The 25,919-nt window shown below is 43.9% G+C and overlaps 2 protein-coding genes across 22 annotated transcripts in view; both read right to left on the minus strand.

Moving 5' to 3' along the window:
* The window catches only part of LOC116183568 (toll-like receptor 2 type-2), a 77,474-nt gene extending 75,411 nt beyond the window's left edge, over window positions 1–2,063 (minus strand). For 16 of the 17 annotated variants that reach the window (XM_085578048.1, XM_085578047.1, XM_085578046.1 and 13 more), the window contains exon 1: window positions 1,584–2,063. In XM_085578048.1, coding sequence (XP_085434174.1) covers window positions 1,584–1,636 — 53 coding nt within the window. In that variant the 5' untranslated portion in view covers window positions 1,637–2,063. Of the gene's footprint in view, window positions 1–1,571 lie in introns of all 17 variants that reach the window. The other variant, XM_085578049.1, reaches the window with a different exon arrangement.
* A 132-nt stretch (window positions 2,064–2,195) lies between these two features.
* LOC110470515 (toll-like receptor 2 type-1) lies at window positions 2,196–23,188 on the minus strand. 5 transcript variants are annotated; one of them, XM_085578051.1, is made up of 4 exons: window positions 22,078–23,188; window positions 10,755–11,038; window positions 7,516–7,585; window positions 2,196–5,693 (listed from the first exon to the last, which is right to left on the minus strand). In XM_085578051.1, exons 3-4 carry the CDS (start codon window positions 7,527–7,529, stop codon window positions 3,308–3,310), a joined length of 2,400 nt encoding a protein of 799 aa, XP_085434177.1. In that variant the 5' UTR covers window positions 7,530–7,585; window positions 10,755–11,038; window positions 22,078–23,188; the 3' UTR covers window positions 2,196–3,307. The 5 variants fall into 5 exon arrangements, with proteins under 5 accessions (XP_085434177.1, XP_085434178.1, XP_085434176.1 ...); XM_085578052.1 differs by lacking the exon at window positions 22,078–23,188 and adding an exon at window positions 11,177–11,558; XM_085578050.1 differs by lacking the exon at window positions 22,078–23,188 and having other exon boundaries at window positions 10,755–11,168.
* Window positions 23,189–25,919: the final 2,731 nt, after the last annotated feature.

A 25,919-nucleotide genomic window follows, 5' to 3' on the forward strand; every position in this document is an offset into this window, starting at 1 on the left:
GATTTAGGTGGTATTTTTATAGTTGTCATCAAAATACTTACTTTTAGAAAATGAAGCAACCAGGCAACCTGATCAGTCAAAAGCTATCTATAGGCAGATTATTTATAGGTGGAAAATTGGCAGCCCACAAGGGAACTGGACAGGTACTGCAAGGGAAATACCAGCAGAGCCCAATGGCTCTCCACCTTAACAGCCTGAAACAATCCAAGTACTGCAGGACTGAGCTACATTTGGTGATTCAGGATGCTGACTTTGCATTTTTTTTGCTCATCTGTAATCTGAACAGACACTCAGAGGAATCCCATTCCCATCCTCAATCACTTTCAGCCATTCCCTTCCCCTTCTGACTCCTGCCTAATGATTCTGCTTGAGACCCTGATTTACAAGGTTATTTCAGGCCTCTCCACACCCACTCAGACATACAGCCCCAGTCCATGATATCATTTCCCTACCAATAAATCACTTCTCCCTGTTGTGCTGGGAATTAAAAGCCACAGTAAGAAAATGAAACTGAAATGCAACTAAAAATACATAAACTTGCACAGATGCCCTTATACCATAAGGTGCTGTGATGATCCAGACATTCAAAATGTATCCAGGTTATGAAAAAAGGGTCCAAGACATCGGACATGCTCAATCTTATTTTCCCTGGCCCACATGAGTAGAAGTACACGTTTTCTTAAACAAAACCATGACTGACAGCAGAATGAGGTTCCATAAATGCTCACAAATGGGGAAGGTTAATGTAAGACCTGAAATAAAGCATGCCAATGGCGTTCAAATTGATTCTAGCTTGGGGAGCACTACCCAGCTAAATGTGGGCTGGTAAGTTTGAGCAGTGCTATGGAGCCTGCAGAGGAAGAGTCACTGGTTGGTGAAGAGGCCGAACAACAAGCAGACTGGGGAAGGCTGCTGCTCTCCACCTGGAAGTGTGTGGGTTATGCCCTAGTTGTCAGCCCCCAGCACTGCCCTAACAGCACATCTGCACAGCCACACATCCACACACACAGGGCCCTGCCTCTGCTTGTTTCTGACACAGAAGATGTGCAGCAGGTAAGAGTTAGGTGAGGAGGCAGCTGATGTCCTGAGGCCATTGTTCAGTGAGCTCTTTTCTGATTGAATTCCTGAAACCGAGGCACCCCACCTTCACTCCAAGCCTCCCCTGGGCAGTCAACACAGGTGAGACAACATACAAATAGGACAAGACACCCTCCCACAAGGAAACTGCAGAAATGGCACAGTCTGACCCAATTTGTCTCTTGTTCATTTGCTGCTTTCCACTGTCCTGTTTCCCAGAGGACATTGGTCTCATCAGCAAGCCACATCTCTCCAGAACCTTCCTTTGCCTGCCATGCATCCCTGACAGATGCCTGTGATTGGACCTCCCTGTTCTACTTTTGCTGGCAGCCAGAAATCACTCCCCACCCCACAGTCCTGCCCACCCTGAATCCCCCTTGCAGAGGAGGACTGGTGGCAGAGATTATGTTGCCTCTTCCCTGGGCTCCCTGTTTGCTTCTAGCTCTGGCATTGCAGCTCCACTGTCTTTCCCTGCATGTCCAGCCTTCACCTACCTGAAAACTCACCTCTGTGCGAAAAAGATTCCCAGAGATGCCACCTGCAGCTCCAGTGCCTGCATGCCAGTTAGCCTATGCTGTGTTTTGTCTCTCTCTCGCTGATCATTATTTGCCCAGCTTCCTCTCAGGCTGCTGTTCCGTTTCCACTTCACCTTTCAACTTTGACAATGTAAGCAGGGGAATTCCCAGCTGGGTGGTCTGGTTGGCATAAGAGCAGTTACGCTATCATGCCTTTTAAATGTGCCAACACAGAAGTCTGGATCTATGGTAAGAATGTACTGTGTGAAAACTAAGGCTTCTCCCACATCTTTCTTTGACCATGTCTTTGTAACTTTCAAGATTTGTTTTCCTTCTTACCTCTAGGCACATGTTTCTCCTAATTTGTTTTATCAGAGCTCAGTGTTTGCTCTTGAATGATTCACTCATCACCTACCTAGATCTTAGCCTTGATTAAACCATGAGCTATGTTTCTCCAAGACAGTTAACAAAAAATTGCTTCCTAGTCTTCATAGCCCTGGGAGACAACATTGTAACAGGAAAACAGAACTGAAAGTCGTGTTTGCAGGCTCCACCTACAGAAATTATCCTGTGTAGACACACATACACATACACACACAGGAGTGTGAATAGATACACATTTATAAAAGCACATACAAACATATACCTGAAGATGTATAAATATAGCAACAGAAAATATACGCAAATGTTGCTATTTTTCAAATATTTAGTCAGCCCATACACCAAGGCTTTAGTATTTCACACAAAATAATTACATGGCTAAAATTTGATCAAGATCTAGACTTTCCTGTACTCAAACTCCAACAAAACAAGCAATAGGGGACATGAAAATGTTGAGTTAGAGAAACCACACCTAACTTAATCCCTTCATAGACAATTTCAGGTCTCTGAATAATAAGAAACTCTACAATACAAGAAATCCAAGCATTCAGTGTGGGACTGACTACCTTAATGTAAACATCTGTATCTACCTTCTTGTCTAGACTCCCTTTGTAATCATTGGAGAGCAATATGGTAGTTCTAGGAGATACCTCACACTGAAGTACAGAGATGAACTGCCTCTTATACCTGTGATTTTCATCACCGACTACAAAGGAAGGTAAGTAGAGCACTCAGACTTGCATGCCCAGTGATTACATAAATACGCTCTGAGAAGTAGAAGAGCAAAACTTAAAACTGAGCCAGTCTGCAACACCATCTAGCCCACACACTGGAAACCCAGTCTCACATTCAAAAATAGAAGGCTTCAGCTATTTCTGTGAGTAGGTAAAAAGGAAAGTGGTGGTGGTGATCATGAAGAGAAAAACAAGCATTCCCAGGAAGAAAGGGACACAGGGAAATATCGATTGAACCCCATAGCTTTTAATTTCATTTGAAAATTACAGTGGCATTGCTAGAAACTAGTTGGGGATAGTGGTAACAGGAGTAAAAATTAGAGAAATACCCTGCACTCAGCAAAATGTACTTAGAAAAGTATGTCAAGTCCAACACTGTTTCCTAATATCACAGTTATTGGCAGGGACTTCTAAAGACAAGAACATCAAATTACTGGAAATCCTAAAACAGGCCTTTTCCAGTTGGTAAAATGATAGTTATCTCTATATAAAACAAAGCCAGTTGCAGTTTCAAAGAAAAATAAGAAAATATTCATAGCAGCAAGACACAGAGATATGCAGCCTTTTGTGGAAATACGTTGAGATGGGGGCTGCGGACTTCTATGACTTCAAGGCTCCTTTCAAGTTTTCCCAAAACACCTTCTGCTGCTCTTCACCAGCAGGCCACTCCAGGTAGGTCTTGGTGTTCATGATCTTGCGCAGCTTGCAGAACCTCTTGGGAATGGCTTTGCTCTGGATGGGCTCCAGGAGGACGAGAATCGCCGCATCGTTGTTCTCATCAAAGAGGCGGAAATGCGAGAAGTCCAGCTCGTATTTGCACCACTCGCTCTGCACAAAGTGCTCGGACAGCACAAAGAGCGTTTTGCGGCTCTTCTCAATGGAATCGATGATGTTGTCCACAATCCACTTCCCCGGCACAAAGTCCCGCTTGTGCAGGCAGAGCCGGAAGGGAGGGCAGGCCTGCTCCAGCTCCCGCACCATGGTGTTCTCCACCCAGTCGGAGTCGTTCTCGCTGTAGGAGACAAAAGCATCGTAGCAGACGTCCTTTGGCGGGGCGCGCTTGGGCTTCCGCTTGGCTTGCAGCCATGCCCACGTCATCCGCAGGTACCAGACCACGTGGTACTTGTAGCCGACGGCCACCAGCAGCAGGATGACCAGGAACACCAGGACGCAGATCAACGACACCACCAGGGACCTGTGGCACTCCATCAGGGAGAGGTGCACGGCGCCAACCTGCGTCCCTCTCACCGCCAGCGGAGAGTCACACACGTACTTGTCCGGCCACCCCACCAGCACTTGGGATAGCCCAGCTTCGTGGTGGATAAAGGAGAGGAACTCACAGGAGCAGATGAAGTTGTTGTCACTGGCATCCAGCAGCTGCATTCTCCTGAAGGACTCAAACTCCTCCTTGGAGAAACTGTTCAGCTTGTTTCTTCTGACGGACAAGGACACCAAGTTTGGAATGGGTGCGGCACCCGGCAGGGCCTTCAGCTGGTTTCTGGTGAGGTACAGCTCTTTCAGAAGTGGGAGCTGCAGTCCAAACTCCTTCAGGTTGTTTCCACTAACATCCAAAACTTCTAGCGTTTGAGGAATGCAGGTTGTTACTTGGGGAATTTGAGTGCTGGACAGGTTTAAATATTTCAGGGATTTTGGCCAGTCACACACATCTGGAATCTCACCAAAATTATTTTGGCTAATGTCAAGATTATTCAATTTTGGTAGACGAGATATATACTTTGCAGTCTGTTCCAGAGATTTAAGAGAGTTCTGACTTAGATTTAAAGTTTGCAATGAAGGCCAAGAATGTTCACAGATTGTCTCATCTAAACGCTTATTTACAAGCAAATTATCATGAAAGTCCAGATACAGCAGTGATGAAAAATGTCTTGCAAGTTTGCACGGTACCATGAAAACATTAGAGCTTGCGATACTGAGTCTTTTTAGTTTGTTTATTTGTGACTCCATACCTTCCAGGTCAAAAAACAAATGAAAGTTCTGAATCATTATCTTTGTTACTGTTACTGTTTCAATAAAACTTTGCCCACTCCTTGCAATTTCTTTAGTGTTCCATATTCCCCTCCCCTCAAGCACACAATTGATTGCCTCTAACTCTTTTAAAGAGGTGATTTCCTTCAGTGACACTATTGTTCGGCTAATAGTTTCATCTGTGAAGAAAGCTTCTTTAAACGTAAGTTTTTGTATCCTAAAAGGACGTGTAGAATTCTGCACCAAGCTTTCTCTTTCAACTGGTAATTTGATTTCTGTCACTTCCAGCCAAGTGACAGAGTGCAGAAGGTCCTTAACAATTTCTGAGAATATATTACTATTTCTTAGGTTTAGGATCATGTGATTTATCTGCTTAATTGATTTCAAACTTCCCTGCTCATACTGACTGAGGTTGCTGCCATCAATCCACAACTTGTGCAGAAGCTCAATACCCTCAAAGTTCCCTTGCCGAATCACAGAGAACTGCGGGTTGCCCAGCTGGAGAGAGCTCAGGTTCTTCAGGCTAGAAAAGGGGGAGCTCTGCCCCAGGTCTCTGTAGGAATTGCCTTGAAGACGGAGGTGCTGGAGTGAAAAAAGGTGCCCAAACCACACAGGGGACAAGTGAGCCAAGCTGTTATTTGATAAGTCCAAGAGCTCCAGTTTTCCCAGGGACCAAAACGAGTCCTCATCTATGGAGCTGATTTTGTTGGACTGCAGCAGCAGGGTTCTCAGGTTCACAGCCTGCTGCAGGTCCTGAGATTGGATGTGCTTTATCCTGTTGTGGGCCAGGTTTAACACTGTAATTTTGGCCGTGACCCCAGGGGGAATGAAGTCCAAGCCCATGGAGGAGCAGTTGCAAAGCTGACTGGCATCGCATGAAGGACAAGCCCGCTTCAATGCCTGTTGCTCGGAGAGGCTTGCAGCTAAGATCACGCAGATGGCCAACACTCGCCAGGTGTTTGTCATTCTTGATTTTTGTTTTGCTTGGATGGACATTTTGCTGTAGGGAACAGAAAAAAGAGAAGGGAGGGTCAAATTTTAATTTTGAACAGCATCTGAAAACTGTTGAAATCCTGCACCATTTTTTAGTAATCTCAGATATATTTTTTATGTTTTATCCTGTGATGTCAGTCTTCCTCTCCTACTTAACCTTCTCAGCTCTACAACTACGGTGTGTTGCTCATCCTTGGAGTACAGCCATATCACTTGTCAAGAGCCATATAGGACCATTCTTAGTATCCTGCTTTTCTATAGGCACATTGGCTATGGCTCTCACCTCTTCCATCTCTCACATTACACTTCCTCTCAGCAAAGAAGGTACAGCTGGATGTTTCAGCTCTAAATAGGAGAAGATGGTTAGATCACCAATGATCTGGATGAGGGGTTCAAGTGCACACTCACTTTGCAGACAACACCAAGCTGGGTGGGAGTGTTGATCTGCTGTAGGGTAAGGAGGCTCTGCAGAGGGATCTGGATTGGATGGATCCATGGCCTGAAGTCAATTGTATGAGACTCAACAGAATGAAGTACCATGTGCTGCACTTGGATCATAACAACCCCACGTAGCACTAAATGCTGGGGTCAGAATGGCTCGAAGTCTTCCCAGCAGAAAAGGATCTGGAAGCACTGGTCAACAGGCAGCTGAATATGATCCAGTACATGTCTAGGTGGCCAAGAAGGCAAATGGCATCCTGGCCTGTATCAGGAACAGTGTGACTAACAGGACCAGGGCAGTGATTGCTCCCATGTACTTGGCACTGGTGAAGTCACACCTCAAATAGTGTGCTCAGTTTTGGGCCTCTCACTTCAAGAAGGACATTGAAGTACTGGAGTGTGTGCAGAGTGGGGCAATGGAGCTGGGAAGAATCTAGAATGTAAGTCTTAAGAGAATCAGCTGTGGGAGCTATAGTTGTTTAGCCTGGAGAAAAAGGAGGCTCAGAGGGGACTTTATCACTTTCTACAACTGCCTGAAATTAGTCTGTAGTCCGTGGGGGAGTGTAGTGAGTGGGGGTCAGTCTCTCCTCCCAGGTAACAAGTGATAGGAAAAGAGGAAATGGCTTCAAGTTGCATCAAGGGAAGTTTAAACTGGATATTAGGGAAAAAAAAAAAAATACCGAAAGGGCAGCCAAACACTGGTACAGACTGCCCAGGGAAGTGGTGGAGTCACTATACCTAGAGGTATTTAAAAGACATGCAGATATGGTGCTTAGGGACATAGTTTAGTGGTAGGCTTGGCAATATTTGGTTAATGGTTTGACTCAATAGTCTTAACGGTCTTTTTAAACCAAAGTGATTCTGTGATTCTCTGATTACAAACACTCACAGCCCATGCAGCGTCAGCCTGCCCATTCTCTGTGGCTACATGGCAGGCAGAAGCCCAAACAGAGCCTGCTCTCCCTCTCAGCCCTTCTAGTGGGCTGAGGTTTCCAACATTACAAACTTTCCTGGAAGAGATCTGGGGATCCCCTGCATGGAGTCTCACCAGCCTCAGGGCTTCTAAAAGCAGAGCTCTTGCCACGCCCTTTTGCACACTGTGTAAGCAATTCACAATCTTTACTGGAAAGGCAGAACAACCTGATATGAAATGAAGGCTATCAGACTTTTCTGTAAAACAACACCAGTCATAGATGGGACATGGATGTTACTGTCACCCTATAAACAGTGGATATAATTAGAACAATACTGATTTTAATGTAAAGAAGGGCTGTGTTTCCTGCCACAGGTGCCAAAGAACACTTCACCGAGTTTGAACCGCAAACAGTTCCAGTAGTGCACATGAGCAGTACCCATAAACCCTGAATAAGCAGAGGTTAAGTACTTACCTTGTGTGCTGCATGCTGTATTTCAGTCACCTCGTGTGTTTGTCAAACCATCTGAATGGTCACCTTATACCTGCAAACACAACAAAAGCTGGACATTTTTGGCAGGTCTGATGACGTGACAGTCCCGAAGCGAGAAAATATTTCAGCCTCAAAATAATTGCTCTCTTCAAACAAAAATACATGTTCCCAGTTTTCCACTGTCCTTTAACTATGCAGTCAGTGAATCATACTCGTTTGCATCTCTTCTTTCTAGTGGTGGCTCCCCTGAGGAAACCATGGCTTCTGAAGAGTGCAGGATTGTCCAGCATGTAGGGCTCACCCATCAAACTCACATTTCAACCAATTCTACCATTGCTGCTGACTGGGGACACAAAAAATGAGAACAGATTGCAGTTGAATGCTCTTCTTTGAAAGATAAAATTTAGTGTCAGTCTCTTTTTTTTGTCAGTAAACTCCCATTGCTGGAAAGGCTGATGCAACCATGTTGCGCAAGCCATTCTTTCACAATCACTTCCTCCATTTTAAGTGCAGAAATAGTTCCCGGGCAGAACTGCATTCACCTCCCTGTATCTCTACTTTCAATACCTTTTGTCTGGTAGGCACTGGGGGTTGTTCACTGTGCTGAGAAACAGAACATCTCAGCACAACCAACTTATGTAAGTTCCGTAAAATATTATCAATATATAGTGATGCATTTATTATATTAAGTGTTGAAGTCAAATTGTTTAGTCAAGGAGGGTGCTATAGAAACACTCAGCATCCCTTAATTTCCTAGGACATACAGTCATATGTTGTCAAGAGAAAATGAGTAAGAACGGGAATGATATTCTGTCTGAAGCACAAGACACAGACCCAAGCAAAGTAGTTCCCTGTAAACATCAAAGGCAATTTTGAGAGAGGAGGTTTGATGGCATTCATTTTAACCTGACTGTGGTTGGTCAAATGGCCAAGTATGCTGTTTGCATAAAGGGGCAGTGAGCTGTCCTACTGTTAGCGTTCAGGAACACACATAATCACAGGATATGATTATATGCAGGTGCTTTTATTGAAGAGCTCTGGGAATCAGGGGTACAGACCCAAATCTGACTCTGACATGGCTTTTGAGCTGAACATATTTTATATTCTATTGTTATATAACTTACATATTAATTATTAAACTTATATTGTTCTGTTGTATACGTTGATCTTATTCAAGCATGAATCTCTCGTGATCTCTCTCAAGTCCTTGAACACAGCTTCTCATGATTATTCTTACAATCAAACAGTAATTATATGTAATTACTAAACAATTATCGCATCTAACAATTATATCATTTATCATATACTGGTTACACAGGTGCAGTTCTAGCAAGTACAAGGCCCATACTTTCCCAGGGTGTTTTCCCAGGGCCTACTAAGCCTAACTTTCCTTCTAACTCCCCAAATCCCCATGATTTTAAAACCCTTTTACTATCACTACCAGCTTTGAAAGGAAAGTCCATTAAATTAAACACTAACATTCCTATTGCATTTACCAATTTTTTTTCTGTGTTCAAAAATTGTCACCTTTTGCTGCCCTCTTGCACCAAGAGGTACCTGCCGAGAGCAGACGGATGGACAGATTCCTGCCACTTGTCAGAGGGCCCACAGCAGCAGTGTGATCAAGGGTGGCAAAGCCCACAGAGAGCACAAATGCACCTCATAGCAACCTTCAGTTCCACTGCACTAACATTAGCATTGCACATTAGGTTAAGAAAAAAGAAACTGGAAGACTGAGATACCCTTGTATTTTCTGTCTACTACAGAGGATAGCTGATAAGCATAACATTGTAAAATAGAGGCAACAGCAGCTGTGGGGCAGAGAGGAGAAGGGAAATAGTCTTTTAGTGAAAGGATGTCATTAACTTCCCCAAAGACACCTCTTCTCTCTAGCAGCTGAAATGGTTCTTACTCTTCAATAGGGAAGCCTTCCATTTTTAAAATATTAGCTCTGGGTTCAATGAGACTTGCTATTGTATATTTTTGTCTTCAAAATTGCATCTCTCTGATGCAGTAAAAAATTTTAATTAATTTGGGAAGCGTTTTGGAAAAGAAGACCATGTACATAATTCAGTGTGAAATGGGCACACTCTTCTATCTGTTACAGCTTCATCACCACACATTTGTGGAGAATTGAGGTAGGCACCAGCTGTTTTTTTTCAGAAGAAGCCACTTTCTCCTAACATCCAGGCTCAGCCAGCTCTCATCACAGATGGATCTACACTGGGCCAGGTTTCTAGTTTCTCTCAGTAAGAGAGGACAGGTGTGACTGTACCACAGTCCACATACCAAGCAGTCCGTTTCAGCAAGCTGCTTAAAATGCCAAGAAATGTGGGCAATTGTCAGGGTTTATCACATTATCCAGACTTAGGAAGGTTTGAGGATGTGCAAAAATGCTTTCCACAAGCTACTCCACACACACAGACAAGGTACCAGCCACCTGCCTCCCAGAGCATTAGTTTTGAAAGTGAGGTGCAGCATGGCTCAAAAAAACTTTTGAAATCAAAGACTCAAAAGCAGGAGAAAACTGTCCTTTAAGATGAGAATACTCTTCAACTGCTTTTTCTCCAGAGTAACTGCATGTTTAGCATTGAACAAAGATGCACCTTGTAGGTGTTTTCTCTCTCCTCTTCGAAGTTTAAGCTATGATTAACCTTCCTCTTTAATACTGTTTAAAACAAGCTGCATGCCTTTACCTACACTACGTTTTCCTAAGAGAAGCAAGTGGCTCTGCAACAAATCTGTGCTTTTATAACTGCAGATGTTCCAAGCACAGACACTTCAAAGCCTTTACCAGCAGTAGATGGGGATTAGATAGAGATGTGGTCACTATTCTGAAGCTGGCTTGCTTTAAATGTTCCCGTTTATCCAACAGCAGCACAAGCAGTACTCAAAATGGGCATGATGCACTCTTTAAGCACTTCCTGTTCCCAGACTCACAAGGAAGGATCCTGCATTCCCCTACCCCCACCCCCTTCTTCTCTTTCCTTCTCTGTGTCAGTGTCCACATTGAGAGCTTGCCTGTTGCTCTTCTGCTGAGAAAGGACAAGTGAGCAGTGCAGAAGGGACCTAATCCAGGTCCCAGATCCCTGCCTCAAAGAAAAAGCAAAAGCAGTAGAAAAGGGAGGGAGGAATGAAACTATTGACCAGCCTGTGATGCAAGCAGAAAGCACACTTTCTCAATCTTTGTAAACAGTACAAAACTGCTTCCTCATACTTACCACTGATAACAGGGATGTGTCAGTATGTCAGCTTGGCTGCAGCAGTGTCAGGCAGGCTGAATCTGGGATGCTCTTACCCTAAGTGCCGCCAGAAAAGGATGGCAAGGAAAAGCCAAAAGTCAAATCTGTCCTTGAAGTCTTTGGAGCAGGAGGTATAACATTCAGGTAATGGAAAGCAGAATGGCTTGGCATCCTTTCATGGCCTTGGGAATAGATTCTTCGCATGCACTGCTGGTGTCTGTGTTTTAATATGTCTTGCAGAGCTTCAGGTATTCATCTTCAAGCTACAGCAAAAAGGTACATGATAATGAAAAAGAAAGATTTTAACTTTGTTGTGTTCCGTATCAGGCCTACCCTGCCAGCTGCTCAATCCCCTGGTTAGATTTTCAGACTGGAAGTTTAAATGCAAAGGACCCAGTTACCTTTGTTTTTCTTCTGGGCAATCCTTACCCTGCAGTTTTGGCAGAGCACGATAATGATATAACTAGTTAGTCATTCAGCAGCTAGCCTACAGCACTGCCTCTGCCAAGGAAGCAGAGTTGTGGATTTATTTTTGTCATATCCTTCCTGAAAGCTTTCAGTCAGAAAAACACAACACTGATTTTCTACCTTGACTGAGGAGCATTTTGCAGGGAAGTTTACAAGCTAAGACACCAAAGCTTATCTTAATGATATGGAAAGTTTCAATTTTCTAGAGCAGTTGTAACAGCATGACTCAAAAGAGAAAATGTAATTTCTACCAAAACATTTCTGGTGAGTTCTTGACTCCCAAGGAAACTGCTTCAACAGGAAACAGCCTACATGCAAGGCAAAGCTGGACAACACAGTTCCTTTCTTACTTTGCCCTTTAGGTACATTGAAAAAAATTTGTTTCTTATAGGAATACTAGGATATACAGTAAATACATATTTTCCAGTAATACACAATGGAAAAAAAGGCACGTTTTGACACCCTATTCTGAAGAACACTGTGACAAACATACTAAAATCCTGTTATCACCACACAGATTTGTTTCTCCAAGACGAGAACTCTGAGACAACTCAGAAGGTACTGGAAGCTCAGAGTTCAGCCCAAATGTACTTAGGCAGGTAGGCTCCCAACTTGCTGCTGCTGGGGATCCATCCCCTAAAAACAGACATAATCTGGAAATCAAATTTTCTGCCATTTTCATAATGTTACAAAATTATCAACATACAAAGCTTGTTCTTAAGCTTTTTTAGAGATCTTCAGGAAATACTTCTGTGTAGCTTTCTCAAGTACCACTCACACAGTGTTTTGAACTAACTTTTTTTTTGCTCTACAGCCACCTATCTTTTGTGTTGTTGAGTTTGCTTTGCTGTATCCTAGGCTGTTTGGCCTAGAGGTCATCTAATATGGGCTGCCCAGAATGGTATTTGGACACCTAAGCCATATTTCCAGTTTTTTAAAAAAGATGTGCCATTCCTGTTTCCAAAGATTTTGTAGGATTTTGGACAGAGCCACAAACACTTATGGCTATGGGCTCCCAGCACAAGCTGTAATACCAGGAGGGCAGGATGGGGAAAAGAGAGGAATGGGATCTCTTATGCTCACTGTTTGGACAACTTCTGCTTCATTTCATCTCACCAGGAGAGAAAGTACCCTGTCACAGCCCACCGGGTGCAAGTCATCACTGGCAGGCTCTTGTGAGGAAGTTAGGCTTTAACATCCTGACACCGGAATTTCCCATAAGGAGGAAAAAAGCTTTGCTCAGCTCCAAGTAAAAGCTCCTTCAAGAGAGGCTGGGCAAAATGACATACATGTTGATGCATTCCAGTGTGGGAAGGTCCAGCAAACCTAGTCTTGCCTCATTCAGAGGAATGCATGAACATATTTTGTGCTTACACCCAACTAGTGCTAATAGGCTGAAAAAAGTGTTTTCTTTTTCCTGTTTTGCTTTGGGATTTTTGTTTCTTGGGGGTTTTTTAATGGAAGGGAAACATTCCTGGGAATGGGACCAAGTAATTGCAGAACCAGAGTTTGTTTCCTGTACGGAGGTGGAAAGCACTTTGCTGGGATGCAGAGATACATATTTAACTGCTTGTTATGGGATGCAGAGATACATATTTAACTGCTTGTTATACAATAGAAAAAAAATTGTGTTTAACAGTTGGATAAGAATCTGAGCAGGAAATGAAGCAGATCATTATCATGCACCATAAAAATATCAAGATTTTTGTATTTGTTCCAAAAAAGATAATGCCAGGATGTATTTTGCACAGGTAGTTCAAGCTTTGCATTCAGCTGCTGACTCCCCCTGTATCTGACACCGTGGAATATTTTAGACATGACAGTGGATTTCAGAAAGAGAAAAATAGGCAATTCCAAATCTTTTTTTCTCAGCTATTCAAGATTTCAGAAGTTTGTTCTTCAGTGTATCTACTTTTCTGGATTTACAGCCTATCAGAATGCCACATTTTTTTAAAAATACAAAAATATCTAAGGTACTGCTTCCTAGGGCTTTTTCACTCACTGGAATAACAACATGTTTTGTGAGTCTCTTGCAGGGATTGTTTCTATTGCCTTCTTTTGCAATTGTATAATTTTTAAACAAACTTTTTAGAAGCTTGACTTCAACTGAGCTGTAAACAGGCATGGAAACATAATTTCTATTGAAAAAGAAAAGCCTGATCATAAAAAGATGTCAGTAAGTATTTTAAATGTGTGTGTGGTTTCTGATAGGGCCACCAAATCATCTTCAAATAATAAGTTATTTCCAATATTGGACCATTCTCTGACTTTCTGAATTTGAACATGATTGAAAACAGACAGTCCAAGCTGATTTTCAAGCACACATTTAGCTATTTTAATAATTCCTTCTAAATTATCTTCAGATTGCATTTCTTGCTCTTCTGTAAATTTTCTTGACTGTAGCAGTACCAGCTTGGTAATGACAGGTTCAGAAAAGACCATGTAGCTTGTGCCTGTGCTGCCAGATGCCTTTTTGTCTTTATCACAGTATCTACAGAAAGAAACACACCATACCAAAACCAAAGCATTTTCTACTGCTGTGAAATATCTGTATTTACAAACTTTTAGCTGAATGGCCCTCTAACATCCTGAGTAAGTTACACGGATGTGACAGGGAGAGCATGGCAGTGCTGTGGCAATGCAAGAGAGGGTTGTAGCACTGCCAAAAGGACTTGTGTATATCTCAGTAAGTATGGAAAGCATGGCAACTCATGCTTTCAAGTAATTTTACATCTTTTGGACAGAAGAGTTATCAAAGGAAGATGAATCAGAGAAAATATAGGTAAAAAACCAGCAAACAACAACCAAATTCCATCTCCATAGCTGAAACTACATAGCTCCACAGCTAGATCTCCATAGCTCCGAACTACAGGGCTAGAATAAGTTGGTTGAGAGATAGCCATAAGGTAATAGAATTTATCTACCTTACATCTGCTTTACCATGGGAAAGAACATCAAATTAGATGCACTCTGCTACCTTGTATCAATTCCAATTCTAGTCCTTCAATGCTTAACTCACCATGAAGTTTGCACCTGTGGGCATAAGAAGATCTTTGTTTCTTTGGGTCTTATTATCCAATGTCTACCCAACAGACTTGCCACCTGGTTTGTTTTCGGCTTATAACTTAACACTAGTGTCAACATAAATATTCTTTTCTATTTATAGAAATTATGTTGATTTACACTTCTTTCATGTGCTATTTTTATGACATAATTTAAAATTAATTTCCTGAATGCTCCATGATTAATAGTGTCAACAATTTTTTCTAAAATACGTTCTTCAGAGTACTTTATTTCTCTGGGGTTCATTCCTTGAACTCTTTGTTCCCAGCTCACATCTGGGACTGAAAGGCCAGGCAGAACATACTGAGATGTACTACACTCTGTTAAGAGGCTTCTCTCTTGGTGATCTCTCTGATGTCTCCATGTTTGCCTCTAACACTGTCCTCTCTGATATTTGCAAGGCCTTCCAGCTGAATAGAATTTTTCAAGAGTCACTAACAAAAATGCAATGAGTAATAGGAGAAGGAATTAATAAAGTAAAGGTTGGCTGGACTTTTCTCCCCTGCTGTTCAGTTGTCTAAACTTTTCTGTAAAAAAAGTATTTCTCATACTTCTCATGATGAAGCCCAGCCTGTGAATGAATTTGGCTTGTTCCCTGTTTCTGCAGGTGGAGAAATTCTGCCTCCCGGCTGGGCAGCCCTTTCCTTTTCAGGGGGAACTCAGTAAGGACCTCATAACTTCTCGCTGAGTAACAGGACAACATTGATACCAGAAAGTTAGGGTGAGTCAGGTCTGCAACTGGATTAAGGGAGAAGGGAACGTTTCCATTCGTTTTGGCTTCTCATGTTGGAACAGTCAGACATCTGTGAAGGACCTGCTTTGTGCTCCCCTCTGCTTTTTACTCCTTGCAGGAAGGCCCCAAATAAATGCTCCATCCCCCAGGAATGCCACCAATAATAAAAAAAATCCCTCTCCAATTGCTCTCCCTAACTCTGCTGGCACAATGACAACTGCACACTCTGCCAGAGTTAACAAGCAGGCACATTAATCCCCCCTCTTGCTAGAGAGTCTTTCCAGACCTGCCTCAGCTTTCTGTCAGTTGCTGTGCATGGAGGCAGGTTTATTCCAGGATGATTCCTTGCAGGCATATTTGCAGGAGAATGCCAAGTGTGCACCTAATCTGAAACGACTGAAGCCCTCGGAGGCATGGGACCAGCTGTGCCGTGTGGCTGGCTCTTTCATTTGCAATTTTTCATTCGTGTGGTTTACTTTGGCTGCTCGTCTTTGGTAAACATTGTACAACACTGAAACCAGGAAATACCCAAAATAAATAAAGAAATGGACTATGATTAATAGACCTTGCTTTGTCTTTCCAAGGATCTGCCTTGCTCAGATTCTTGCCATCCAAAGAGGAGCAAAGCCTCCCTGGGATCCTATCAGGAGTGAAGGACACCTCTAGCAGGGAAAGAGGGAAGGAGGCAAGGGATGGGGAAGCTGCTGGTCTCATGCAACCACACTCAGACTGGTTGAGCAAGCCTTTGGAAATCACAGGCAGAACAAGAACCCCACCTAGTTGCCCTGGAGGCATGGGGAAATGGGAAGTTCACCATGATGACTCAGAGTTGGCTTGTCCTAAAAAGCCTTTCACTTCACACTCCAGAGTTCAGCCAGGGGCTTTCCTTCCCCTCCAACCTTTGCTTTTTCCTATGATTTCTGGTGTGAAGGAAAACAACTTTGTAGATAAAGCCACACCTTTAGCAGTGCAGGTACTCTGCTATTAGATGAACCCCTAATGTATTTTAAAGGGAAGATCAGATAGTGAATGTACTGAGGCACTGCAGGGCTGCCTGTCCGGGAGTGGGGCATGCTTGTTCCCTCTCATCCAGGGTGGAAAGTCAGAAGGGCAACAAGATCCTCTAATTCCCAATCCCCGCCAGTGGGGAAGCAGCTGAGAGCTGGGTCCCTACAACTGTATACATCCAATCCACCCTATACATTTGCAGGCAGCGGGACAAGACTGCTCCTGCACACAGAGGGACTGGCTTTCCCTGGCTCTGGGAAGCTGTAACCTTCTGTTCAAGAGGCCTGTGGCAGGAGGAAATCACCGAGACAAGCTTGTCACCACTGCTCCTTTTTCTGCAATAAGCAGGACAATAAGGAAATTCAGGGAAGATAGACCGTGATTTCTCCAGTTTTATAACAGAGAGAGGGATTTTTTTTTTATGGGCTCCCTAAACCTCTGTAAATGCAGCTACAGCTGAGACACAGAACAAAAGGAGGTGCTTCTTCTGGACTTTCTGAAGCTTTCCCAAGGAGCCAGGTGATTAGGAACTGGATTAAGCCTTGCAGAAAATGTGGGCGAAGAAGATACGAGCAAGCGCTTAACCACAGGATACTGTCAGAGATGGATGACATTGTCAGAGCACCAGCTCTGCTGAGATATCCTGAACATACTCAGAAGCAGACATAGAAATCTAACAGGAATTATGGTATCCAAATTCCAGGGTCTCCAGATACCACTGTCAGTTGAATATGGGACATCCAAGATCTAAATGCTAAATGCTCGTGTCTAAAGAGGCAGCAGGATTTAAAATTTTGACCAAGTCTTTCTCTTGCTTGTCACTATGGTAGGACTGTTTTCTAATTCTTAAAGCTCTACACAAATGTCCCTAACTGTGACTTGTTGATATCTACTATAACCTACACCTACCTACCAAAAGAGAGCTGACATTTTTTCCTTCTGTTTTTGTTTCATAAGATACATAAAGTCTAATGGGTAAGATGAAATTCAAGTAAAAGAATCCCTGCTACAGGCTTTTTGCATAATTTTTTGGGGTGACATTGACATTCAGCTTCATACATAGAGCTTCTAGAAACACAACTCCATGATGTTTTGTTGGGGAATGCAGGGGAAGGGTACTATTACCAGATCCAGAGATTTCTCAAATGTGCTTGTATTTCCATATCCACTGCCAAAAATACACTTTTCAATCAAGCTAAGTAAAAGGTTATACTTTTTAAAAACAACCATTCACATAACACACAAACCAGGGAAATAAAAGAGAAGCCCATGTCCCGGGAAAGCAAGTTTCAGTAAGGTAAAAGGGGCCAAGAGTCCTGGCACACACGACAGCATTCCCCTCCCCTGGCACAGGGTTTGGCTCTCAGAGCACAGCAGAGCAGCAAGGCACCAGAGAGAGACAGACTGTAAAGCAGCGTGCAGTGTTTGGAGAAAGCAGAAGCAGCTGTTGTGCAGACAAACTAATCAAAGGCAGAATCTTGCGCAAGGGCAAGCATTAGCTCAAGTGCAACTCCACACTGTGTGGACCCCAAAAGGTTTATTACAGCTTGTGACAAATGGCCTCCTCTGCCATCAGAATAAATTGTACAACTGGAAAACAGTTTTCAGAATAAATTGTACAGCTGAGGCTGGTTTTTGGAGTTTGCAGCAGCTGGCACACAGCATTTCCACCTGCTGCTAGGCAGTGCTGCAATTCCCATGGATTCAAACATCTTACTCATCCTACACACAACCTGTCTGAGAGACTGTGCTGCAGTGCAGAGCCTGCTTGTGCAAATCTATGCTGGGCATGCTGTGGTCTGTCTTCTGCCTGTATTTTTCTAGGAATTAATACAGATACTCGTGAGTAAGCAGACTGATCTAAACAGCAGTAGATGCCGACATACTCAGACACTTAAGGAGACCTGGGAGGCTCCAGAAGCTTCTGACTCCTTCCTCTCAGGAAATGTTTCCTTACCAGGCTCTGTCTTGGATCCCAAGCTTGCAGAATTCTCTTAATACCTGCAGCATGTTTGAGGTAACACTGGATCCACAGTAGTAGCAATAAAAATAATAATAAAAAATCCCCAACCAGAGCAGTCATTAGGCATTATTCACTGCAGGAGTACAGGGGGGACTTTGAAATTGGCAAGTTCAGTCCCATTACTGTAAGGATACATTCGGTCTGTCATCTATTGGAACACATGGCTGTGTATGCCTGGCAGATGCTTTAAAGTTGTTTTGATCTTTGCTAAGATAAAACTATAATATTTTGTAGGCATTTGAGAATGTTAGTTACTGGACTAGTTAAAAACCACTTCACTGCTTGGAATTGATGCCATCTGTTTCCTATTTTTATTCATATAAATCAATACTTAGTTTTTTGAGGACTTCTCTAACAAACTTTCTATATGAAATATGAGTGATGCTCTGGCCAAGACAGCTGAACTTCTGCTTGACAGGTTCACTGTTCAATTGATACAGTCAATTAACTAGTCAGACAAGAGGAAGCAAGGAGAAGGACAGAACAAAGGCCACGTCCTTTATCTCATCCCTCAAATCAGCTCTTCAGAAAGAAGAATACTGTCTTGGTTAGATTTCAGGTTTCTCTATTACAAGAAATGGCACATGAGGTTCTTGCAACCAAAATCAAACCTGCAGCTTACTGAGCATCAGTCATGTCAGCAATTCTGGAAGATGCACCCAGGCTAACATTTTACTAAGGAAACTAATAAAAAAAAATTCATATTCACTTAAGGATTGTGAAGCACTTGTATAAGCCACTATTTGGTCCTCCACTAATTGTAATTTATCAGTACTTAAACAGAAGTGTTATTATTAAAAACCTTTCAAGCAAATAGAAACATTACTTTCTTTAAAAAAATCCAAACAAACCCTCCACAAAACATATGCAGGTCATCTATAAAAGCCCCAAAGATATCTCTCCTTATTGCTGTTGTGAATTGTGGACAATCGCAAGTTGCACATTGCTGTAGGATATCAAACTGGGTCATGAAGTTCAGCTACTACAAGAGAAACTCATAATTTTGCCTGTGAACCTCACTCAGAAGGCAAAAGCACTTACAGACAGGAAAAGTTTGTGTCACTGTGAGCTTATCAGGCTGTCCAGCCCTGGGCATCTCCATCAGGTCTTTGTGTCCCAGGTGTCTGCTTACCATCAGGAGCATCCCACCCTGCAAACCACAGATGGCTCAGGCCAGGCCATGCCAAGCTGTGATGTTCCAGACTGAAATCAAAAGCAAAAGCAAATCCTGCAAGCTGGGAGAGGGAGACCAGCTGCACTTGGTGTGATGTGTGAGTGGTGAAAGTGATAGCGAAATGTCAGGAGAAAATTGCTCAACCACATCCGTGCTCACCAGAGGGCCGGTGTGGGAAAATTAGACAGCTGAACCTTGATTAAGCAAAAGATACCTATGGTCTGATTTCTAGCAGCCCTGGAAAGTGCAGTGCATGCCAAGGACATACAGATGGGAAAAACTGAAACTTGGTATACTAAGTCATTTGGCAAATGCATAAACTGCATACAGTCCTAACAGGGAGAGCCTCAAATCAAGCACACTGAATGCCCCATGTCCTTAGCCAACAGGAGGGACTGTAAAGTGCCTACTTGAAGGCTAATAAATAAAGGAGGAAGACAGTCTGGGATTAAGCAGAGGCTTTTACCAACCAAAGTAGGGCCGGCATCTCCTCTGGTTAACAGCTGCTTGCTTGTCTGCAGAGGGACTGATTGACCTGCAGGCAGCTCTGGGAAGAGCTGATCAACACAAAACTGCCACTGAGCTCCAGAAGCCATTCATGCCACAGACCACGGGTTGTGTGCCTGAGAAGTGTGGGGGAAGGTGCAGTAAGGGCTTCCCATTCTGGTTTGGAAACAGGGCAGCAATGAGGTAATTTTCCATTCCCTCACAAGTGCCATGTGCCCTGTCCAGGACATACCTGTGCCATCGTGAGATGGGCTGGAGGCAGAGTGAACTAGCCTGCCTGCAAGCAGCTGGAGGAACACTGCTGGTATGCTGCCTTTCTCATGTGAATGCAGCTGGTAAGAGAGCAATAAGCTCCACTGTCTCACAGGTCTGAGGAGAGTGGTGGGAATGGTACAGCATTTCCTGACATTTCTGCAAGCTTCCCTTATCATCTTCAACATCTGGATTGCTGTTCAACATTTCCTACACCACACTGCAAATCACCTTTCATCTAACAAGGCTGTGTTCAGCAAATGAAGTGAAATATTTTTCTTACTAAATCAGAACCAGTCATGGTAGCAAGTTCTTGTAAGACACAGTGCACTGCTGCAGCACCCCAGCATTGCATGAGAAGGAGGTTATTTCCAATTTTTAAATAGCCCTGCACTGTTATGGAAGATTATTTCTAATATTGAAATAGCACCTGCTGATGCCCAGCCCAGGGAAGGCAGCCCACCTTCCATGTAGTTGTCTCTGAGAGCTGGAGCAGGATCCAGGCATAGGCTCCCTACACATCTGCGCTAACAAAGACATGTGAAAACATTAGCTTCCCTTCACAAATTGTACATCCAGTCAAAATTAAAACCAAATGGCTCCTAGCAAATGAAGCATTTTTCCAGGGTGGTTGGAGAAGAGGTCTAGCACAGCCTGCCAGCCCATGTGTACAGCAGTCATAACCCAGAGCATGGCAGGACAGTCAAGGGTATGTATTTGTTGCCTTCTCAAAACCCCTGCACAAGAGCTGAATTCACTGAAGAGGATGGGGCCTTTTTGGTCACTCATGAGGGTGACGTTGTCCTTCCAAGAGACATGTACATTTGTGCTCGGTTGCAAGCCAAGCCTGGCTACTGCCAATTTAGCTGACAGTAACTAAATCACCAGTTCATGCTAAGTGAGAAGCCAGTCCACAAAAGTCAGAGAAGTTCATCTGGCACTCGTTTGTACACTGGGCAGGTCCTGCATTCCAAGCCAGCATTGTCCCTGCGCGTGCAGGTTGCTGGCAGCCTCCAAGCAATAAAATCTGCAGAGAGGTGCAGGAGGCCATGTGGAATCACCAAGACCTCCACCACCTCTAAACAAGGTTGCTAAAAACCCAAACAGCCCAGGGAACAAGGTCCACATATAACCAGGGGAAAAATCCTTCAGAGCAACCCCAGGGATAGGTTTGAGGGATTGTGTTGCTGTTGTTGCTGAAGAACTCAGTAGGAAATGAAGCAGGGCAGAAAAAGCGAGCTGCACAGTGTGTGGCCCACAATTACAAAGGAGGCATTTTTGTCAAGCTGGCACAGACAGATTTTGCTGGGAAACCCACTCAAGAGATGAAGGGAAGAACAGCAAGATTCATTTTGCAGCAGGCCAGGAGTGCCTGTATCCACACATTAGTAATGAGCTGCAGAGGTCGGTGCAAGCCCCCAGTACTTCAGTTGCAAGACCACTTGTAGGGCTGGGACAACAAATACTCTCCTCTATTCTGTCTGTCACTTGCTCACATTGGGCAGAGCAGAGCCCACCCACTGTCTTCCACTCCTTCACACCTTCGGCTTGCAGAGACAGGAAACATCACTGAGACTTGCCCAGAAAAGCCTCTTCCAGTGCAGGACCAGGCAACTGGTCCAAGCAACACCAGGGACCTCCTTCTCCTGCTGGGACACAAACCTCTGCCAGAAAGGCAGGGTGAGTGTTGCATTGGCATAGTAGGGCCAGGCAGTACAACAATCCAGGGGATACAGCCTCCACTCCACCCAAGCGTGTTGCAGAAGAGGACGTGATAAGCCCTGCACTGAGCCTTTTTCTCCATGCAAGTGGTCAGAGAGACTGAGCAACAGGACGGGCCAAACAAAGGCAGAAGCAAAATACACGCACGGTGACAGGGTAGTGCCACTGTGCATTACATTTTCCAGTAATTGCTGAAAGCAAACCAAGTATGTGAAAAGGGCAAAAGCACATGGAGGTGACTCAGTGACTCAGAAAAATAAACAATGGGTGTTTCACAAGAATGACAGGGAAGAAAACAAATGCAATAAAGCAACACCCAACCTACCACTGTAAATGTCAGCCAGGAGCTCACCTGGTAGGACGGCTCTGCAGGAACTTGCGCTGCTGCAAAGGCCACGACTTCCCAGGAGTCACCAAGGCTTCTCCAGAGGCAGAAAGAAGTTGGGTGGTGGAGCAGCAGGCACTGCCAGCACTAGTGCAGGTGGTGGAAACCTCCTTAGCTTCCTCTTCTCTCTCTTCAGATTAACAGCTCTGCAATGAGTTCATCTGCCCCCAGGCAATCAGATCTCTCACCTGCCCGCAGAGCTTAGGCTCATTCTGCCATGTCCTGCTTGCTGGTCATTGCTTCTGCAAGCAGCTGGAACAGTCCTGCACGCCCAGCTCCAGCAGCAGGACAGATCTGCCAGTTGCCACCGTGCTTGTGACATACTCAGACAAGCAAGCAACAGCGGTGCTGCCAGTCTGGGCCTGCCTTGGGGACAGCCCTGTCCCCGCAGGCGGTACCTGCAGCCCGGCCGAGCCCATCTGCTGCTCCCATGGAGCTCAAACCAGGCTCCCAGGCCGGACTGGGGACAGCCAAGCTGCTGGGCTCTCCTAATCCCTCCCTGCAGGAGCAGGCTCAGCACTGTACCAGCCCCACCCAGCAACAATCGGGTCCCAGCAGAGCTGCCCCTCTCCTACAGGGAAGCTGCGTTGGATGCTCCCCTTCCCACAGCTCTACAGCACAACACTGTGAGGGGCTTGCTGCAGCCCGGCAAGGCTGGGGCAGGAAAACACCCTGCTAGGGATTCTGGCTTTGTGCAAGTGCTGCCTCTCAGTACCGACAGACCTCCAGGAAACATGCCAGAAATATTCTCTGGCTCCATAATGGAAATACTGGCCCAACTAGGCAGCCATGGCCAATATAGACTGTGAAAATCAAGGACAGCGATAATGTAGTTATTATCATACCCTAGCTCTCAATACACATATAAGAAGCCACAAACCTGCTAGAAGCAGAAAGGAGGGGTGGCTGTCACTTCTTCCCAGTTTTTGGGAAAACAGTGAATGCCCAGAGACTATGTAGTGCTCACATGGTGACAGAAGTCAATACAGAATGCTTGGAACTGCATCCATGGGGATTTCCCCCCCCACTCCATCATTAGCCCTACTAGTGAACTGTGCAAGCTACTGCTCTTTTATACTGTTTTGGTTTGGGTTTTTTTTTTTTTTGGGGGGGGGGGTTGTTTTGTTTTGTTTTTTTAATTCCCTTTCCAATTTTAAGCATTTCTTTGGTTAACTAAGAACAACTTTTGCTGAAGTCTCTCAAAACAGTACCAGTCTGAGTTCAAGGAGGCTCCCAATGCTGCTATAGGCACAAGGCAAGAAGTTAGAAATTACTTTGCTCATGACAATGAGATGTCTTTAGAGCAGCCTCTCCAGTTCACCCCAGCAGAACTATAATCACTTTGGTACAAAGCCATTATTTATTTAATCTTTCCCTTTACTGTGGGAGGAATGATTTTTAACTGAGCCCAAACCCACTTGCATTCAAGTGGATTGCTAATTAAGCTACAGATGTCTCCTGATGGCAGCAATTATTTCTAGCAACCTTAACGAGCTTGTTACATTCCTTAGTTATTGTTATGAAAAGTTATATGAAAAACTTTGCCTAATACTACCCAGCTCCTGGGGGAATAACTTCTTGATCTGTTCTGGTTTGATTAAAGGGAATTATTGTTTCCTTTCTTAGCAATATTTCTCAAGCTCTTTGTGGCTCATTCCCCTTGTCTTTTGTTGGCACTTTAAACAAGTCTGATCAAATTTTTCACAAAGGTCTTCTTTTCCAAACATTTCTATCTGGTTTTGCTCTCCCTGAATTCTCCAGTGCCTTTGCTTTGTATACTGCATGCTTTTTCCTCTCTTTTCCAGTGATTGACTCTGTTTAGAGCATACACTTTACTTACATCAGGGATTCTGTGCCTATCAGAACTCCACGGGGTTTTGAAGTTGTTGTTACAGTTTGTTGCAGATATAAGAAATCCATGTCCTTGGAACTTAAAGAAAAGCCTCCCTTCAGTGCACATAAAATAAGGATATCCTTAAAACACTGAATAGAATCAACAGAATTAACTAAGACAACTAAGCACATCTTTTCATGTCTTCTCCTCTCACCTTTTGCCTTTTCATCCAAAATCCATGCATGTTATACAACAAGCAATATTATCCAAGGAATAAAGAAGTTCATTCCATTTCAAACCAAAGGATTACTTTTTTTTTTATTCTGGATTTATTTGGTTTATACTCCCACTCTATTCCTCCTGAAGTCTCTTACCATAGGCAAGAGGTGCACAGAAAGCATGTCACTGGTTATGACTACTTCTCATGGCTTAGTACCATTTTCGGGAGCATCCAAGTTCATAGGAACATGTGAACTTTCCTTCAGAATCACAAGCAATTACGATTAAACTCGAGTCAAACAGATTCCTGCCCAGCACAACACATCATGGAAAGCAGCCGTAGACCCCGGGTGCTAATTCCTGATCAAGCAATTAAAACATCACAGTTCAGAGAAGCATTCAGTGACGATCCCATTTTTCTGACATTGAAACCAAAGGAAGGCTTTGCAGCACCTTCCACACAAGCAATTATAGCAGTTAAATGTAGGAGCTTTTGAGTTTCCCAACTAGTCCCTGACAACCTTCTGAGCTAACCCAAACACATGTGAACACATAGCAGGCAAGGTAACTTTCAACAAAGCTTATTTTTCAGGAACTGCTTATTTACTGAAACAAACCTTTTGCGGATATACACTGTTTCTGCTAAAATATTTCAAGCCCTGGGATGGCATTTCTGGATGAAACCAGCAAGATAAAGGAGCTGGTCTGATAGCTCAGCAACGTGGTGAGACTAGCAGGGCCAGAATTTAGGTCTGAGAGCTCAGATTACTGAGTAGCCTTGCATGCAGGCTGTGAACTATTTTGCGGTGCCTCTTCTGCTCCATCTTTGAATAAGAACAAATAAAAAAAAAACTTGATTTCTTATTGTCAAACGGAGCTCTTGTCTTCCAGTCACTCTGTGAGCAAAAGGCAAGATGAAATTAAGTAGCAAAAAGTAAGGAACTTGCTCAAGGATCACAGAATCCTCAAAATAGTGCCAGGACCCTGGTGGTCTCCAGTCTGACCTCCCATGAGGAAAAGGACTGCCACCTCCAGTACAGCAGGTCACATGTGGCTTCATTCAGGCACACCATGAACATGAAGCAGAGATCTGTTCACCTGTTGAGGTACCTTTCTCCTGCAGCATCATCCTCCAAGGGACATCATTCTTCCTCATGTTCAACCTCCCATGACCACTTGCTGTAATGCCTGTGGCCACCACAACACAGAATTTGGTTCTGCCACCTCTATGGCTCTTCTTTAAGCAGTTGTACAAAATTGCTACTGGATCCACTTTACCTTCAGGCCTGACAAGTGCCCTTGTGCCATCTCTGAATCTAAGGGATGTCTCCACCTCCTTTTGATATCTAGACACACTCTACAGCAAGGGTAAGAAGAGACATCTTGCATGATGGACTGAGTCCTGGCATGGGTGGCAGCAATTCCTCAGCTACATAGTTTTAGTCTCCTAACACGAGCCAGCCCAATATCACTCTGTCTGGGACAATGATGTGAACTCTGCTCTCAAAGAAACATTTCTTTCAGTTCAAGCTTTGGCATTTTAAACAAGTGCAATTAAATGCACTGAAAATGCTCCTGCAACACGAAGGCTAAAAATTACAACACAAAATGCCAGGAGTCACTCGCAAGAAAAGTTCCTGGAAAAAATGCCCACTCACCCACACTGCACAAGCTTAACATCGTCCAAGTGATAGCTTGCAATTTGAAACCAGATAAACAAGCCACAATTCAGCCTTTTTCCTGCTGCCAGAAGTCT

Source organism: Lonchura striata, chromosome 4 (assembly GCF_050655825.1).
Source record: "Lonchura striata isolate lonStrDom1 chromosome 4, ASM5065582v1, whole genome shotgun sequence".
NCBI classification, from domain to species: Eukaryota; Metazoa; Chordata; class Aves; order Passeriformes; family Estrildidae; genus Lonchura; species Lonchura striata.